General features: G+C 44.0%; 2 protein-coding genes across 12 annotated transcripts in view; both read right to left on the bottom strand.

Moving 5' to 3' along the window:
- Nt5a (5' nucleotidase A) overlaps positions 1-20,139 on the bottom strand; it is a 128,463-nt gene that overhangs the window by 75,501 nt on the left and 32,823 nt on the right. The window lies entirely within an intron of this gene.
- Positions 1-20,139, bottom strand: part of LOC143221949 (uncharacterized) — a 291,787-nt gene that overhangs the window by 258,318 nt on the left and 13,330 nt on the right. For 3 of the 10 annotated variants that reach the window (XM_076447663.1, XM_076447667.1, XM_076447671.1), the window contains exon 1: positions 1,659-1,853. The exons of the other annotated variants lie outside the window; for them this stretch is intronic. In XM_076447663.1, coding sequence (XP_076303778.1) covers positions 1,659-1,716 — 58 coding nt within the window. In that variant the 5' untranslated portion in view covers positions 1,717-1,853. Of the gene's footprint in view, positions 1-1,658; positions 1,854-20,139 lie in introns of those variants that run through there. 10 annotated transcript variants of the gene reach the window in all.

Genomic DNA, 20,139 nt, shown 5'->3' with positions numbered 1-20,139 from the left:
CAATCGGAAACTTTAGTATGTAGTATGTACAACTTTTCTCTCTAACATTGTCTTTTTATCTTTAAGCCATTTAAGCTATTTATAGGTGGCCTGTTTCCCTTGAATCATCCGGTACACAACTTTAAGGTACGAAGCTAACCTTTAAGGTGATGTCCACTTTTTATTTAGGTTTTTCACTTTAACTAAACGTTACTCTGATTACTGTGGAAGTTCAGCCTAAAATTTCCAATATCGGGTAAACGAAAATTGTTTCTCATTCTAAAACCAGCCGAGTGCGTCAAGCGCCTGAACCCGTAAACTCTTGCGCGAAAATAGACCGACAGATTAGCATTTCGATGGAAGATCTCCACGGATGTATAATTTCGGGTTAGGTGTGGGTTAGGTATTTTCGGGGTAACTTTTTCTTGCAACGAGAATTCATGAATGGCTAATTCCAGCCACGATAATCCTGTAGACGCGAACTATTTCGGCGTTGCACGTGGTCTAACAATAAGCCGAAGAGCAAAGACGGAAGATGGCACGAGCTCCGAGGAGAGGACGAGCAGAAAAACGTCGATGACGCGACCCACTGTGTAGTATGTATCTACACCGTAGATACATAGCGACCGCGCGCCGGTTGCATCACAAGTGGGATTAAATCGAATAAGCAATTAGGACGAGCGATGCGATTAACCGAACGTTTTCTGCCGTGACCTGTAGGGCTTCCGCGCTACCGCGATATCTGGACGAGTCCCGTGGACTTTTTCCTTCGGAAACAACCTGTTCTTGCTCGCGTATTCTCCTCCGCCTGACAACGTTTTTCATCGAGCGATCGATGGAACGTTCCTTCTACCTTCGCTTCGCACGCACCTTTGTCCTTGCCCTTTGAATAAGTACATCAAACGGAATAAGCTGCGTCGCGTCGTTTCTCCGACATGTTTTCGAAATTTTCTTTTAGCATATAACTAATCACGTCATTTGTTAGGTGTGTGCAAAAGCTTTAATCTTTTGCTATCGTTCGTGCATAATGAGTGGAAAGTCAAAAATGCTGAAGAAGATAAAAGGTCCATTTTACGGAGAGAGACGATGTAGGACCAATGTTGAACTACCACACAGAAGAAACAACAACCTTTAATCACTTTATTCACCAAACCAAACGAACGAAGAAAAGACGCCAAGTTCGCGTTGGAAACTCCAAAAGCCACAATAAAGATCTGTGACCACTACAAGCAACGAGAAGCTCGCTGTACGAAGCTGAAGAATCCCAACGAATTGTTCTGGAAATTTCCCAGACAAAGTATACAAAGCAACCAAGCTATACAGCCTTCGATCTTATCCTAGATTCGCGACTTTGACCGGATAGAATAGTAAAAGCGGTGTGGAAGCTAAAGCGTTCGTGGAAAGCTTGTCGAACAATTCGAGAACTGCTCGATGGAGGAGCAGAAAGCGGCGTGCAGTGGCGTCAGAGGTGTCCTGTCCTTAGAACAGCGATCACTCGAAGACGAAAACACGTGGAGAGACCTGGTTAACAGGATCGACGAGACGTCAACCAGAACACCACGTTGATACGAGAACAAAGTGAAGAGCTGAGTAGAAGCCGGAAAAGCGCTGGTGAAAAAGCTTTGTTCCCCGAGCTGCACGAAGCGTCCGCGACAGCGTGCAAAAAGGAAGCGTGTTACCTCGAACGATGGTGGTGACGGGCCAATCGGAGGCATCGAGCCTTTTGCAACACCACATGTCGACTACGATCGGCACGAGGAAAAATCGCGAGAATGCGATTCGGGAGAAACGTGGACGATCCGTGCGGCGCGGCTCGTGCGTGGAAACGCACACAGTCGGTTTCCACAACCCGACAGAGGGGAGCGCAGTGAACTTGGCGTCGCGACGGAGCACGGCGCCGGCAAATGGCGTCTGTGGTCGATAGGCACGTCGCCAGGCTGCTTTTCTCGCTTATACAGCAACGCCGATCGAAGTTTGTATGGGGAACCAGAAGATGGTGTTGGACGAGGGTTGCTCGCCCCTGCTGCCGCTCCGAAGACCTTGACGAGTGGCCGTCTCTTTCGTCCCTCGGCTGTCGGCTCCCCACGAGGCGACGTCACGTCTTGCGCCATCTTTGTGACGTCAATGAGATCTTCGCGGAACCGTGCGCGGGATCGATTCTTTTTGCTGGCGAGGGGGATGATTCTCAAGCGGGATTTATGAAAATTTAATCGAGACTGGTGAAATTTCGGTCGGCATTCTTCTGGAGGCTGACAGCTTCGGCACAGCTAATTCACATAATCGTGAATTAAATATAAGAGACAATAGAAAGATTCACGTGTCTACAAAAAGTACCTACAAAAACATATATTACAAAATTGGTCCAAGGGTTAACAGTGTTCAACGAACGTGTTAAAGGGATTAAAACTGGATATAAAGGGTTACAGTTATATTTGTCAGGTTTATGGAAGCGAGCGTTTGATTAACTCTTGAAGGTTCTTCTAAGCAGTTAGCGCATAAAGTGCAATGATGGCACGTGAGAACGTTGAAATCGTTCGTTTTTCCAGGCACCGATCGTGCTTCCAAGGTGCTCTATTATTTGTGCACGGTCGTTAGGAATTCAGCAGCATTCGGGTCGATCGTTTCCCAAATCCGAATCTACAACGCGAGAAACTATGGGCGCGCGTTTAAATCACCGCGATGGGGTCAATCGAGCGTGCGAAGTCGATATTAACCTCGCGGCAGACCTTGCTTTCGAAGTTAATCTGTACGAACGCGGGAGCCCTCGCAAGTACGCTCCTGAGGCCTCGAGACACGGAGCTACCGCGATCGATCGATCGATTTATGGGTTCGACCTCGCCGCTTCGGCATGGATCCACCTCCGCGAATCTCGGGGAATAAGCGAGCACGACGATGGGACTGGCTTACGCGAGTTTCGCCGAGATTCTCATCCCACGCTGATAACGCAGATACGCCGCACCGGTCCCTTGACCTCGAAAAATGCTAGCCGTTTCTCCCATGTAAGGCGACCTAACGCCTCCGAGACCGCCTATCGAAATCTAATCGGTTGCTTCCAGCTTGAGGAAGCGTCTCGATGGGACTATCGTTTAAAGAGACTCCGAGCGTGGTTAGCTCGAGGAGTACGATAACCCGAGAACGTCGTAGATCAACCATCCAGTCAAGATGTCTTTGGAAATAGAGGAACACAGAATCCTATATAAAGTATACATGCTAACTTTTCTACAATGTAGTACGAATACACTGTGATTCAAAATAGCTGGCAACTAGTTCAGAGATTCTAGCTTTTTCTTATTTAGTTTAGTATACACACTTGACGCCATCACACTTGTTCAAGATGGTAAGTTATGATACTTCGAGAGGCATCAGTTCACAAATTGCCGTTTTAGCTATCTTTCAGAAGAATCTCGTGTTCATGTAAAATCTGATGGAAAGTGGAAGAGTTCTAGGAGGATTAGTTCCGCAGATTGTTATCCTGAACGAAACGAAGCTGATTGAAGCTGTTACCAGCCCGAGAGCTCGCCTCCTCATCTACCAGCTGATGTGTTGAAAGGGACAAGGTATTGTCGGCATTGTGTTGCAATCTGGTACCAGGTGTCAACGCAACATTTCGATGTTATCGTGTGAGTGATGCCTAACTATGCCATTCACGTTTGCGAGAAGAATTGTTGGAACACCGAGAGATCGTATTTTCTTCCTGCCTTCAAGGTTCCACGTGCAATCCTCGCAGCAACGAGGCACGCGTAACAAATTGACTGTTCTACATTGTGTATCGACTTTCATCAACGGAATAGTTTCGGAACATTATTGAATGTGTTTTCTTGTTGCTAGGAGCTTGGATTTAGCGGAAGCAATCGGGCCGAACGCATACTACAAGGTACGAATACAGTAAAAATAATACGCGCCACCTTCGTAACCTGAGTAATCGATAACCGAGGGAATTGTGAGTAATGGTACACGGTAGGACAGAGTGGATCGGATATATAAAAGGACTCTGAAAGGACGCGGGTGCGTTCACCTCGTCTTATCCCTGTCTAAAGCAGTCAGTCTCGTGTCCACGGGCTTTTATGGTGTTTCGCATCTGGCTGCCCTTATGGCGCTCCTCGGCCGGTGTGTCTAGCTCCACTCGTCCCGAACTTTTTTCTGAGATCGCTGTCTCTGATAGCGACGTATGTGCAACTATATCATCGCATGGAGTTGTCCGTCTTACATTGAAGTTTACGGACTCGGACACTCTGTATTTCTTGGTACATCCGACGGTTTATTTGCTGAATCCTATTGCGACACCGTGCGGCTGTCTGTCAAGGTTCCGTACGCTTACATCGCGAGCGACTCTGTGAAAGATTCTACAGCAAAAATACTCGTTATATATTTATCGATTCATATATATCCTGTTTTAGTTTCAGTGATCCAGGTCTTTGTTGAAACAGACAGAAAAAGGAAGCAGCATACATAACTTGTGTATAAGTTCTGCATTTGTCTTATTCGTTTCTGTCATAAATGCATACGATCCGCAGTCGCAGAATGATTTAAATTGTACACCTCTCAAAAGAACAACTTTCGAAGAACGTTTAAATTTAGCTGAATATAAATTATTAGAAATAATTCTAATTGCGCAATTCGATTACCCTCCGCAGGTCTCGTATAACATGCCCCATGCCACTGAAGATAGCAATTGCCGTCAGCCGACGTGCTGGCAAATAAATTTTCAATGCGCCCCAACAATCCAGACGTCGAGACGGTGCGAGCTTCCGCTCGACAACGGATTTAAATATTCCATCAACATTACAGGGCCCAGCAGGGCTCGAGTTTCGATGTTACAGAAGCGTTTGGTCGTTTGCGCGAGGAACGAGGAGAATCTGCCGGCAAGACGGGATTAAACGGGAAAATTACGGGTTTGCAGTGGACCGGTAGGCCTCGCTCGGCAAAAATAAAGAAAGCAGAATCACCGACATCCCAGTGGATTCCACGGGTACGTAGCCCTGTGGTCAGGCTAATTTATTGCACCCGCTGGACGCGGCCGTAATGATCCTCGTGCCGAAATTCTCGAACGTGTCCCCTTCCACTTCAGCGTCGATGTGCTCGGGAGAAAAAAAGATCGAAGAACGAGAGATAAAAACATCCTTCCGAGCGAGAAGAACGTCTACACGAGAAAAACGTAAGCTGGGAAGCAGGGAATCGTGGGAGACGAGCTAGATAGGGCGATAACAACGAGGAACGGAACTCGAGTCTCTTCTTTCAAGGGAATTCAGACGCGAGAATTCTGGGTAGATGGTGGAATCCGGGGAAGAAAAACTGAGGGAAGAGGACTAATTGAACGTGGACGAGGAGGTGCCAATTATGGAGGAGCCGGTTGACGTTTTCATTTCCATCTCGGCTGAAAAAGAGAGGAAGCGCTGGGTCCACGAGGAGTGGGAATTCGCCACAGCCGTGAGAAGAAGAAGCTCGCGCAAATAGTAGGCCAAGGGAAAACAAGTAAAGCGAGTCGGTGCTATCGATCGCGCCGCTAATTGCGAATTCCTTGTTGGCCAGGTGCGCGCGAGCGAAAGAAAGAGAATCGTCGATAAGAGATCGGGAAACCGAGTCCTGACGCAACCTTATCCGGTCTCGTGTTCGCCCGTTGCGGATCCACTGCTTCGAATGCCGGCTATCTGACAAAATTCCGCGAGGATCGTTCACCGTGGCTAAATATACCGGGCGAATGTTGCATAGTTTCGAAGTGGAATTCAGCGTGCGCTGAAACACGCGGAACTCGCCGGTAAAGAGTGCACACGCGAGAGTGCTGTTCGATGCTGAGTTCTACAGGCCGTTGCGTATTCTGTGGCAAGTATCGCGGCAATGGTTTCGGGACATGTGTACGGTAAAAAGCGGAACCTGTCCACGCCTTTTAAAGGCGAGTCAGTCTTTTATATCACGCAAATATAAATGAAAACTTCACTGTATTCCAAAGAGATGATAATTAAAACCGAATGATAAATCGTGGGTGTTTTGTGTCACAAGTTTATACGAATAGCCTCCTCGTAACCCAATAAAATCTGTACACGCATTCAAAGGAGTCTATTTCGAAAGGCTGATATTGCTCTACTGGCGATCGCTGAATGGACACATGATACGACCGTTTTTGTCATTTTTATGTCGTGAAACCACTTACGCGACACTTATCGCACAATACATAGAACGGCTTGTAATATCTCGTTTGCAGGGAGAACTCTGGCTAGTTCTCGTTTCGGCACGATCGTTCGATCTCGAACAAATTGGCGTGAAATAAAAATACGCGAGCCCCTATTCGCGGCTAACGGACAATGAGTGGCAGCGTGTCGATCGCAGGAACAGTATCAGCTAGGAACGCAGACTCCACCGTGGAAGTCGTTTGACGAGGTAGTTATCGTTCGTAAATCGTCATTACTGTTACAGCCCGTTGCAAGCTGGCTACCGGCTTCGCGTTTTTCCGATCTTGCCGGCTGGTGTCGCGATAAAGTCTTGTCTGGATCGCGGACGTTTACCATAATTTATCCGGTGCCCGGGGATCTCGTCTTGTTTCGCGCCGATACGGATCTAGTTTAAACCCCTGTCCGCGGATAGAGGATGAATCGATCGGCAAACAACGACCTATGACAGCTGCTATCACTGCGAATAAATTGCGTACTCTCAGGTGTTCAGATCGACTAAGAATAGCAAAAGATATAATAAATCTTAGGTGTCAATAGGAAAGAATTAATTCTAGAGAGAATAAACTCCTCACTAGTAATGCAAGAAACATGTTTTCAGCAATTTATAGTAATGAAAAATAGCTGAGGTTTAGCTGAGGTTTGTAGTTCAATTTCTCGTAATTACCAGGCTCTTTAAAAAAAAAACTAATGAACACGTTTTTGTCTCTATTCAACATTCCAATAATTAGCAAAACTTTTTCTAGATTACAGCTACGCGGCATGATTAATTCCGCGCTCGGAGATCATCTTGTCTTTTTTCCCGTAAATAGTGGCCGAGCCATTGCTAGCGCGTACAGGATTGCGCATATGTAGATTACCATCGCGAACAAATAGCAAACTTTTAATTGGTTGAATAAAATAAGCACGGTAGATAAAATTCCGCCGGTCCCAGATGCCAAAGAAGAAGGATCGCATGGTGCGCGCGGCGCGGGTAGCAAAAAGTGTAATTTAATCGAGACAACTGACGCTCGTTCGGTAATTCAAGGTACATGCCTCCTCTAAAACAGGATCATTATATTATTAGAGTTAGCGGACGATTGCCTGGAATCGTCGGCTCGAAGAAAACAGCCGGGTTTCTTGCCAGCGCACCTTGAGAAGCGTCATGCCGCGTTTCAGGGATAACGCGCGGTTCTCCTCTCCGCGTGGAATTACGCCCGAGACACCGCTAGCCAGCCCGAAGAACGAATGTCGACGGAGCTCTGATGAAAAGCAACAAGACCGGCCCCGGCTGTTTGCTATTTTCGCACTCGGGCTTTCCAGAACCTGACCCGACGACTACATTCCTTTCAACGAGCGGTACGCACGCTTCCCCCGAAAATCGCGGCCGAGCCGCTCCTTCCCGCCGCGACAACGACTTCGTGACAGGATCATCGCGCCGAGAAAAAATATCCCAGACTGTCGCCATTTCTTTTCCCCCAGAACGAAAAGAAATGCCACATAAGAGAAGTTCGTATATCATACAATTCAATAATCTTGTTCAAATATTAAAATCAAATTATTCTGGGTATATTCTTGGTCGTTGATCTCTCATTTTCTAGATTTACTGAATCTTCCTTCTCTCTTCCTTCAATTCAATCCGAATTTTACGGAACTCCCATTATAAATATATTTGAGGACGTTTGAAAAGCACCAGAAAAATATTCATTCTCAATTTAATCTGAATTTTATGGAATTCTCATTATATGAATGTATTTGAGGACGTTTGAAAATCACATCATAAAAATTAAAGTAAAACACATAATCCCATATACAATCGTACTGTATAGTACGGCAGCTATAAACAAGTGAATACGTTTCTTAAATGGCAAGCAGTTTTAATCGACAAATGGTGAAATAAAATGTTCCATTTCAGTGCTATAAATGCATAAAACCCGGTTCTATTCTGAGAAATCTCCGAGGTCCATTAAAAGGTTTTATCCGCAGAGGCGTCGGGCCGCAAAAATAGCCCGGCTCGCAAGTAAAAGGAAGGAGAGAATCTAATTCCATTAAACTAGGTTCCACCGATGGGCCTACGCTGTGGTCAATAAAACACAGTGCTCTATTTCAAACCGCTCTCGTAACAATGAAAGAGAGGAAGCTAAACGCGTGAGGAAGCTGGCGAGCGATACAGCAGGAAGAAGCGCTCGATTTCGCTGGAATTCTTTCGACTGCTCTGGCGAATGCGTGTTCTCCCTGGGACGTGTTATGGGAACCGGAGGCTTCAAGGTTCCACGGTAAGAAGGGCAAGTTCAAGGTGAGCTACCAAAACGGAAGTGCAATGTGTCCAGCGGCGGTGGAAGGGAGGAGAAATTCCTCCGCGGCTGGTCAGTCTCCTCGAACGAAACCGCAGGGCACGATAGCCGTATTATTTAAGAATAATCGCGGGTTATGTAACGCTCGATAAGTCCGCATCATTTCACTGAACCTAACGAGCACAACGGCGGTACTCTCCGGAGTATGTACCGAGAACGATGATTCTCAGGCGAATCGTCCGCGATCGTAAACGTTTCGATTCAGGGAATCCCGTTCGTCCGAGCATGATTCCGAAGCCCCCGGCTCCGATCGTTCGAGTATCGTCCCTCGAACCGTCTATTATGAAACCAGAGCTATATTTAATCGTTACGGATACGCGCGCCGTAATTGCCAACCGGCCGATGTGTTTGTAAAGTCATTAATCGATCTCCTTCATTAGACGAATCACTTTGCGCTCTGTCTTCGGGCGCTAACGGAAAAACGCACCGATTCCCGTATCAGGTGATCATACAAATTACAGCCATGATATTGTCGTCAAGTCTTTCTCCAAGTAAATACGTCTTTTCCTCGTTTTCAACAAATAAATTGAATGGGTGTCTGGACGAATGGCCTATGTCAGGTTTTTTATATTTTATAGAAGTGCAATTAGTTAGGGCAATTTCGGAACGAAATTCGGAACGATTTTCAACTGTTTTTTGCGTGTCATTTTTTTTTTATTGCGGCCCTCGGATTAATTTATGATACTTAATGAGGCCCTTGGTGGTAAAAGAGTTTGACATGCCTGCCCTAGGGAGAGATGCACTTTTTCGACCTTTTTTAAACAGTATATTAATATATTAATATAAAAGTTTTACTGTTTAATAAAATGTTTATAAACAGAAAAAAAATGTGGTGCATCTATCCCGAAATTACCCTATGTCATTATCAGCTTTTCCGCAATTCGTGTATCAGTTCAAAATTGCGCTACTATAAGGGATATCCATTCAATTTTGAAGCTTTGAAAAGTTCGATTGTAGGTTCTGTTCTCACACCAGTATGTGTGGATTCATATAAACTATAATTGACACTAGAACTACCAAACAAGCAAAAATGAACAGATATGTTCGAGTTCGTAAAAATTTTGGAGAGAAATTCCAAATCTAAATTTTATCTCAGATGTCCTCCACCGCGGTTGCAACACGTTTCAATATCAGAAGATCGTGTGCTTTATGTCCCGTGCTTCTATTGATTTCCTGCGGTACCCTAAACAGTTAGGTGAAAGTATAAGGACGAACAATGGCGTATAAATCCTTTTGTAATCTCGAAAATAACTTGAACGTCTAACAGTAATCTAATGGATCGCGTGCGCAACCGGTTTGGATGCGAAGACATTGTTGCGCTGGAAGAATGAACATTGGAGATACACTCTATGAATGGTTGCGCTGCGTTCACGCAACTGTAACGTCATAGATTTGAAAGGTTGAAATGGTTCATTGTGTGGCTGGCGCCTGTCGATGCTTACAACTTTCATAGCAGGTTCAAACGTTTCTAGAAGCATCAATGTAAAATTGAATATAATTTCGAGTGGAAAATATCGTACAAATAGCTCCCCTGGTTACGAACATTTCAGTTCAAAACGAATGCGTTAATTACGAATGTTCTCCAATTAAATGACAGAACATTCACAGGAACAAACTATCGCTATTGCCAGGCGCGACCGTATGTTCGATTGAAATGTTCCATTGTGTGGCTGTCGCCTGTCGATGCTTGCAACTTTCATAGCAGATTCAAACGTTTGCACAAACAACGATGTAAAATTGAATATAATTTCGAGAGGCAAATATCTACGAATAGCTTCTGGTTACAAACATTTTAGTTCGAAGGGAATGCGTTAATTACGAATGCCTATTTAATTCTCCAATCAAATGACCGAACGTGCACACGAAAAAACTATCGCTATTGCCAGACGCGGTTAAATGTTCGAGTCATTACAATTGCATTTCGCAACCGGACAGCTGTGCCGGAAATAATCAGCGAAATTGTGGTGCTTAAACTTGTGTCTGTTCCAGAGCAATCTGACACGGAGCTGTACGAGTTGGACAGCGAGAACCTGAGTTATACGATCTAGTATGATGCTTTACGACATAGTGGTGAACGAGCGCGTAAATCTCACCTGCAACAGAACGAAGAAATCGTTCGTCATTGAGTTTCAGTGTGAATTGAGCTTCGCGAGTGATGGTGGAACGCTTTCTCCACCTTCGATACATCGACGTACTAGCTTTTTAGTATCACATTTCATGAATTTTTAACATTGCAAACGTAGCCGTGCTACTCGACGAAAGGAAGAGCCGGTATGCCATGTTACAGGAATAGTGCATCTAGATCGAAAAACAGATTACACAAACATCAGCTGTAACACCATCAAAGAATTAATACGGGGAGACATGTCTTTAAATTTCTTTGAAAATCAATTATTTAACTTAATACGTATACAAACGTCTTATGATACGAGTTCGATTTGAACCAGTCACTTGTTGCATCGCGTCTCGAATTGTTCGGAAACGATCTGTAAAATAGATTGGCACGCAAGTGTCAATTTATCAATGAACTCATCAAACAATGGTCATTTCGTAGCTATCGAATTGCGAGTTGCAAGCGGTTCGATTTCTCGATACTTCCAAATGTCGAACGTCCGTGATTATTGTTGTATACCAACGATAAGATTCTCTCCAGCATTAGTAATCACTCATGTAATCTAAACGTTTCAGTTCGTCTCTCTATCTTCAGTTCGACATTCCATCTACCATTACTCATCTTTGAACCTCATCCCCATGATTCATCCCTTACTGACCATTAGACCTAAAACAACCCCCACTTTACAGAACCCAAATCTCCTGCTGATTTCTTCTTCTCGCGAACATTCTTTTCTCAGTCTTCATTCGCTTCCGATCAGTCTCTTACCGAGTCTTGTCTAGACTACTAAGATCTTTTGTATTACGTCCGTAGTTTGTATTTCGTTTAGAAATTGCACTTAATAAATATAATTATATTGAGTATCCGGAATACAACATTATTGGATTTCTTTTTCCCCGATAGACCTTCGATAGTATTTATTGTGAACCGGAGAAAATGTCTGATCATGAAACGATCGGAAGAGAAACGACAAGGTGCGAAGATCCTCGCTGAGATGAGACATCCACGGCTCAGAATGAGAAATCGAAAAGAAGCCACCACGGGGTGTCCTTGCGAGATAACATTATTCCGATCACGCTGGGTTCATCCGCGAGAGCCAGCTTCGTCCAAGGGAGTTAGGTTTTCCCTTCACAAGCATTATCTCGAGCTTCCAATCGGAAAAGAGTTCTTCGTGACTGAGACTGCTATTAAAATATTCTCGACGTGAATTTTTCCCTTTACGACAGGCGATATAAAATAATTTGGTACTTATTCTCAAGCGTCTCCCATAACACCGTCGACTGGGACATAAATTCTGTCAGAAATCATCGTCCGCCCAAGGGTTGTCGTAAAGGAAATGCCACGGAAAATAATGTATCTTAAACAGTTGGCTTCTAACCTGCTGGATATAGTGATTGTGAAGGTTTGCAGAGAGTTGAGCAGAGCATTCTGTCGCTTCTTTAATATTTTCCAGTGATATAAATTAGCGATATAGCTAAACGAACCATTTTTTATGAGTGCGTAACCATCCACAATTTATCTATAAACGTCCTAGGCGTTAAATATAAATGTCCTGGAAAGAGTAGACAGAAGAGAGCTGGACAACGTAGATGTAGCCGCAAACATGTCGGGGAACAATGTTGGAAGCTGACAAGCCGAACAGACAACGGCAGGAAATCAATGTCACTCAATTCCTGTGTAATGGGATCAGCAACGAGCAGCTTGCCCCCTTAAGCCGAGTGAACGTTTAATACCGTAATTCCGCGACCATTAGAGAAAACAATTTGCGTCGAACGTGATTGTCTGGATCGCGATCAGGCTCGAACAGTTATTCAGTCTGGAATCGGAGCCCGTGTAACAGTGCTCAACGCGGAAATCACGGGGAAATCTAGTTTCGGTACGACTCGGTGGAACTTAGTTCGATTACTTGAACGTCATTCCCTTTTATCTCGCGCCGGAGAATGCATTATCGATTACAGCCCGAGACTCGAGACCTTTGTCACGAGCACTCTCCTTCGAGCCTCGTAAGAAGGAACACGACAACCGTGACGGATGCGTCAGATGATACACGAGGCGCTCTCCGATCAAGTTGCACGGGGAATCGTAACAAAGAGCTTTATCGGTCGCTCCAGCCTGGTGAATGAGGAACGAAAGATATGAAATCAATTTGGCTCGCTCGAGAGAGAATTCGGAATGCATTAAAGACTTATTAGCGGAATGCGATTGTTTATGCATCCATTTCCATCGTTTGCTATCGACAAATTCGCACAATACGGAATTCAGTTTGGTATGCTGATAGGTTGAATATTTTATAAATCAAGAGTAGATGTTGGAGACTTGTAATCATTTGTTGTTACCACAATTTGTGCAGAGTAAATTGTACTTATGTCAAGCACAGCCGAGTAATGGAATTATTTGTCCAGATTTGAAAATTAATTTTCACGCAGATACATCGAGTATACTATATTTGTTTACAATGAATGTTATATGGCCTACCGTGCGCACAAGAGAATAAACTGAAGATCGTTTCGCTGATGGAGAATCAAAGACGAAGGCGAAAAGGCGGTTCTTCGTCCATCCGGTCCGACGACCTAGACCGAGTGGCGGGACGACGGGTTACGAGAGGCCTTCACCTTGACCTTGAAGAGCACCGACCGTCCTAGCAAAGGTGAACCGGACGGACAGACGGCGAGGCCTTTACCTGCTGCGAGTCCGTTCGGCTCGCCACGTAAGTATAATGCACGATTTCCGCGGTTACGTAAGCCGACGGCGCATTTTATCGTGTTCACGTCATCGTCGTGAACCGAGTCCCATCATTGTCTCCTTCGGCTTTTGTTTGGTCCCGTTCTCCTCGGCGAACTGTCACGCTGTTTTGTTTTTGCGTAATAAATTCATGGATATAGGAATATAGGGATAGAGCATGAGCTAGCATTTTGGGCAAGGGGGTTTTTTTCTTTTCCGGAGGGGACGAGGTAGAAGCATGGATCTATGGGTACAAGTTGCATCTTTTTCATTGGCTGTGTCCGGCGCAAGCGCAGTACGTCATTATGCATGCGTTACATCATGTATATATAGGAATATAGGGATGGAGCGTGAACTAGCATTATGGGCAAGGGGGGTTATTTTTCGATAATGGCAAATAGAACGAGGGATTAAAGAAAACTAAAATTACAGAATATAGAAAGGAAATTGAAACGTGCAACACGAATTGAAGAACATACTAAAAGGTTATGTAACTGTATCAGTAACGCATGCATAATGACGTACTGCGCTTGCGCCGGACACAGCCAATGAAAAAGATGCAACTTCTACCCATAGATCCATGCTTCTACCTCGTCCCCTCCTGAAAATGACTTCCACCCCGCAACGACATCCTCCATCCCTATATTCCTATATCCATGAATAAATTATACGAATTTCATTTAGTCCCCCCAGGTTCACGACACGGACTTGACTTCGTTGCTACTTCCGAGAGAAAGTTCAACAGAAATATCATATTTGTAATTATCATGCAATGAACCAGAAAAAAGTACAATTCGAGAGTTAGTAAATTATTAAGAGGCAAACCAAGCAGATGCTCCGTCACTAATCTCCCACGAAAGTGCAAGCAGACATAACAACCTGTCTACTTAGGCGTGTTCCCGTCGCACGACACTCGGTGGCTAATCATCACGTGTCGATAACCGTCAGGACTAACTGTTCCCCGCGTTTGGCAACCGTTGCCCCATGTTCGACAACTTGTTCGATGACTCTGAACACCCGTGGGGGACCACAGCCCAGCCGAGTTTTAATTGGAATCGTCGTTTTTACGAGGCACTCCCCCATCACCGACAGCCGATGAAAGATTCCAATTAACCATAATACACTGGCGCTTCCTTTAAAAGCGATCGCCACCAATTACACAGCAACTTATAGCAATCGACTGACGTAATGTTGCCTTTAATTGAATCGTTCAAACCGGCCGATGCAGTTTTGTAATTTTGGTAGCTGGCTCCATGGACGATGTCTGATTCTACAGTTAAGTCGGGTCGTTAACTTTAACACGATCGCCGATGCTCTTGTGGGGTCGTAGACATTTTTGCGAATAATTAACGCTGTTTAAATCGGATACACCCGATGATAGTAGACTCAGTGTGCCGAGAATTGGAAGTTGAAAAATCGATGTTTAGATATCGAAATGGGACTTGGCCCACTGTGGGTCTGCCGAGCACCGGCTGCCGCGTCACACCTGCTCAGCCGGATTCCATGTTCAGGGTCATTGGGACCTTAGCTCTGTTTCAATGACTCCCCGTCCTTCGGATTTTCGACCTTACAACCATTGGCCAGCTTTCTCGATCGACCGATGTCGTTATCTCGGTTTGATGAAACCGTATGCTCCATCCCAGTTTTAGATTGAAAGTGAACAACCGTTGATAAGGTATCATGCCGCCATATGCCATCGGATACAAGCTGCTGATAGACGATATTTGTGAGGTTCCCGCAGATAATGATTCACGCTCCGAAATCGGAAATATCGGAGGCCGTTTTCAGACCGGATTAATAACGGCTGGTTACGTAAGGGACATTGCGGCTTCGCGATAACAGAAAATGCGTTTTCCGTGTCGACGATGCTCTCGATCCTGTCAGTATCAGCGGTGACTTTCGCTGAGACAACTCTCAGGTTCGTCCTTGCGAGGCGTGATGCGCTCTGATATCGAAAAACTGCGACTCGGAGACTCGAGTTACTGTCGCGTTACGATGCCAGGCTGTCCCGTGTGTATAACTCACGGAAGACCACCCATAAACTGGACGGGCAAGTCGAAAGGGAGTTTAATTTAGCCGGGCAATAGATAGCACGATACCATCACGCTCATCCTGCTCTTTTTTTCTTAGGTTTTCGCTGTGGATCACGCGAACTTGGGAGGAGCACGTCTTATTAAAGAACGAGAAAAACGAGTATACTATGGTAGGCAAAACGATTGGTAACGAGTTCATTTTATCCGAGTGATTACCCGAGAAAAATCGACGGAGATCGAAAAAATGTGAGATATCTCTTGACGCAATACTTTCTCACGGTTTACGGCCTTCAGTCTCGTGAGCAGTGTGTGGATGGAGATACTCAATCCTTGGAGATGTGGGAACATCAGTTCTCTGAATATTAAAAGAATATTTGTGGAACATTGTTTTACCTTTTTGAATAACAATCCTTTGATTAACGGGCCAAGTAAATATTCTAAATATCGCTTACAATTTTCGAAAGAATACTCTTGTAGGAAAGAACAACCTTATTGAACTAAGATCTTTCATTGACAATGTTCATAGTAAGTATATGCCACGTCCACTAGTGATCTAAGTGGCCTCAATTAGTCGCTATGAATGAAGAAGGCGATTAAAAGGTTTCGATCGCGCAAGGACAGGTCGATCGATGATCGCCGGAATAAAAAGTCACGCGTTGACGGGTAACGGTGGCAATTAGTACGACGATGATTGACACTGAAACACATAGAGTCCGAAGTATCGTGCAAATGGCGGAGGCAGTCACACCCAGCTGGCTAAAGTGACGTTAAGTAGGTCTTTGCATTTAACATCATTGGCCTCCGCGCGGTCGCGTTGGCCGACTGGATAACTTGTTCGTTCTAGCCATTCTACGGAGCTTTATGTCTGTCAGGTTTACGTAATTGGGTAATGGAACGTAGGCGAGGTCGTCCATCCTGCCTTTCTTCGCGTCTTTCAGTGAGTCCAGGAAGAATCTATAATCTGTGCGGTGTTAACCTATGGCTGATGGACGTGGACGTCGCGACGATGATCGCCGATGATGGCGGTGATAAAGTAGATGACACTTGTGCAGTCTACCTGTCACAAAACACGTAACATGTCTTCTACCAGGAACTACTAATATACCGTACACGATCCTTATAGTGTGCATTAAAAATTTAATTCGATGTAATCGCTCGAGTTTAATGAATAATAATTTTGCAAAATGTGCAATGCTGAATCTACAGATAACTCCTGCAGAAATGATTACCAGATTGCGGATCTTTATCCGTTTATGAAGAAATTGGTTGGGTGAAATGTAAAACAGTAAAAGATTAGAAAAATTTAAGAATACTGTAATGTTTTTAACGTAACGAAGTCATTAAGTGGTGAAATCAATTTTTATTTTATTCCTACTTCGCGCACAATAAACGCAGAACATTTTTATTTTGCATAAAGACTCGCAGTCTAATCGTTGCTGCTTATCTAGAGGCATTTCTAGCAGAATATGCACATATTACAATATCCAAGGAGCATTAAAATAATGCAAATCAATCTGGTTTGTATTTTGCCCGATTTCCATCGACCATTACGCGGAAGTTCAAGAAGCGAGGAGCCTCCGAGCGCTACGTGGGTGGCATCGAGCTCGAAAATCGAGGATACCTCTTCGTCTGGGACGAGTGTTTCACCGCAAATCGGTTCCCGATTATCGGCTGGACGAATCGCGGATTCGTCAGAACTTGTTTAGTCGTTTGCATGCCGTAGCAACATCCGACAATATCGATCCTCGAACCACAACGGAACAACTCCAACGTTACGCGAACTAGCATTATCGCAGAATCTGACATGCGGCACGGTGCCGAACGTCGAAAAACGTCCACGTGAAACCGAGAAAAGAACGGATAGTATGTATGTACATATGGTATACTATCCGGAACGGATAGTACGCGCCATGCGAGTTAATTTCTCGATGCGCAAAACACGCGATCGATATAATCGCCGTCCAATGGACTCGAAAGAGCGTGACAAGGCGGACCTGTCCGTCAATGATACTCGTTTCTACATATCCGAGGCTAATTAGAATTATAAGCGACTCTTTATCGGCGATCCTTATCGAACGTGGTTTATTCGAAACATAGCGTTCGAACACTTCATCGGCTATCTTCCCGACGTATTGTAAGGTAATTAATTCGATTCAATTACAGTTAGCGCTATCTATTGAACAATCGGACAGACTTCCGGAGTACACTTCGTGCAAATAAGGCTTGTTGGAAAGTGATTTCCTTTACTCTGTCAGCTGTTTCGTAATTAGGTGTGGAAAATCGTATTAAGTCTAAACCTACCGACCATATCAAAAGTGACTGAACCCTCCGGGCGGGTTGCACCCGACCACTGGCGGTGTACCTTGAAATGTTTTTATAGCAGACCAAAAACGCGCACCGATTAGCTCCGAACTGGTCGATTCTTTACAATCACCGCGCTCCGATAACTTCAACCCCAACAGATAGACAACACGTGCGACAGACTCACCGAATCAGATCGATGGGATCATAAATACAGTTACACGAATTAATATTCGGACGCTCTAAAAAAGACGATACCTTTTTTAATATTGTACTACACGATTTGAAATTTTTTTGGGAAGCTAGAGCAATTAGTTTACTGCAGGATGTAAAAAAGAAATTTTTTCAAAAATTGCAATTGATCGGAATTGTAGAAAAAATACTAAAAGTTCCATTTTACAACGTTCTTATGTGGGCCTATATTGAAAATTTAAGAAATACGTTTTGTAGGTCTGTGTCAATTAAACATATTCTGAAAATTTCGTCAAAATCGGCCGATGTTGCAATGAGCTACAAACTTTAAAGATGGTAAAAATTTCGTATTTTCTCGATTTTCGACATCTAACTGCAATAAATCTAAGAATTTTTTACATCTTTCAATGCCTGTCGTTTTTTCCCGCATCAACAAATGTTGTCAAAATGTTGTAAAATGCAACTTTTAGTTTTTTTCTACAATTCCGGTCATGCTAGTTTAAAAAAAATTTCACAACCTGTACTAATTACTTCTAGCTTCCCAAAAAAGTTCAAATCGTACAGTACAATATTTAAAAAGTTATCGTCTTTTTTAGAGCGTCTGAATATTAATTTGAGTCACTGTACATACACACATACTTTTCTATTTTATATATAGTATAAAACATAGAAGATAGATGATAGAAGATACTGGAATAAAAAAATGTATTCAATCAATTCCCATAAAAACAGCTTCGCAATTTGAATAATTGTAAAATAAAAAATCTGAGAACGATCATTTTTTGACCGGCGTTAAGAATTCAGTGTGAAGAAACCAAATAAAATTGATTTGTTACGTGATTTAATTTAAACTACCACAGCATTAAATTGCGGAATCTATGAAATGCATCATGGTTCGAAACGCAGTGGAAGAATAGAAATGAATAAAAGGAACCAATAAACTCGACTTCCCCGACGAACTAATTAGAAAAAAAGACAGTGTGATCTCCACTAATCACGAAAGAGATTAAGCTCGTTGGTAGTCCTCGCTGAATTCAATTATCCGAGGCCACTAATATCGCGTTTCAATTACAGTTAGTTGAATACTATCGTTTAAGGAAGGTAGACGAGAAAATCGGCGAAGGAAAAGCATTCGGTATTGATTAGTCGTATCCAGGCGTGGCTAAAGTTCTGATTGGATTTGTCCTTTGACCCCCGGCGATGGCGAGTGGAAAAAAGCACGAAAACGGTTCCCGCGGTTCCGCGGCAATTAAAACGAATTTAACGAGGCTGCTGTCTTATCGTTCTTGGCGCGGTTCAGAAAATTAGTCGGACACGCTCAAGGGAGCTGATCGTTTCCGCGCGCGAGCTTAATACCGCTCTACCACGAAACCAAAGAATTCCATCGTCTTTCGAAACCACTATTTTCCAACGTTCTTTCTTTTTTTCAGACTTTCGTGATCAAGGCCGATCCCAAACACGTCACGGTGAATTATGAATCGTCCCAGATGGAGATCATTAAAGCTGTCTAATTCGCGCATGCGAATGGATAAATGAAACGGCTTGCTGCTCGCTCTAATGCGACTACGTGCCCGCATAGACGCGGCGCTGAGTATTTTGCAACAAGGTCGTTTTCCGCGCGTTTGTTACATTACACGGTCCCGTGCGAAAGTTGTGTGAAAAATTTACGATCCGCGGATTTGGGAGCGAGAATGCGAGTAATTGTCACCGGTTACGTTTCCGGGAATAATATTTCATCAGGACATTCTCGTTATAGGATTGCCAATTTCATGCATTTATAGCGCGTGTGATTTTTGAAAACTTTACTGTAATTATAAGCTTGAGTTTCTCTAATGATCCCTCTTTAATTGGGTGTTCTTTTCGTGCGTTTATAGCGTATATGATTTTTAATATTGTACCATCATCATTAAGCACCTTCCACCAACGATGACATGTCTTAAAAATCGATTACTTGTGTCAAATTTACAAAGAAAACCACTTCCTTATCAATAATAAAGATACACGAGCTATCTCGCCCATGGCACGTACGATCTACATGGAGATATCTCATCGACGGTTTCGAAAGTGTAAATGTAAAATAATCTTTCAAAATCTCGCCGGTGTAGTAATAAACAAATGAAAAAGCGAGTACGAAGTAGATAAGGCCAGAGAGGGAGAGGAATTTCCGAGTTAGTTGGTCTAATTTGCGTCTAAGTTACGAGGGTGAATTGATTAGGATTACTGCAGCGCCGGTGAACATTGCCGCACGGTGATTCAGCGGTCCCATAATTCAGTCGCAATTGTGGTCGGCCCGATAGGGGATG

The sequence above is a fragment of the Lasioglossum baleicum genome, chromosome 3 (genome assembly GCF_051020765.1).
Source record: "Lasioglossum baleicum chromosome 3, iyLasBale1, whole genome shotgun sequence".
Classification (NCBI taxonomy): domain Eukaryota; kingdom Metazoa; phylum Arthropoda; class Insecta; order Hymenoptera; family Halictidae; genus Lasioglossum; species Lasioglossum baleicum.
Note: the sequence above shows the minus strand (reverse complement) of the source record. Positions and strands in the feature narration are given on the sequence as shown.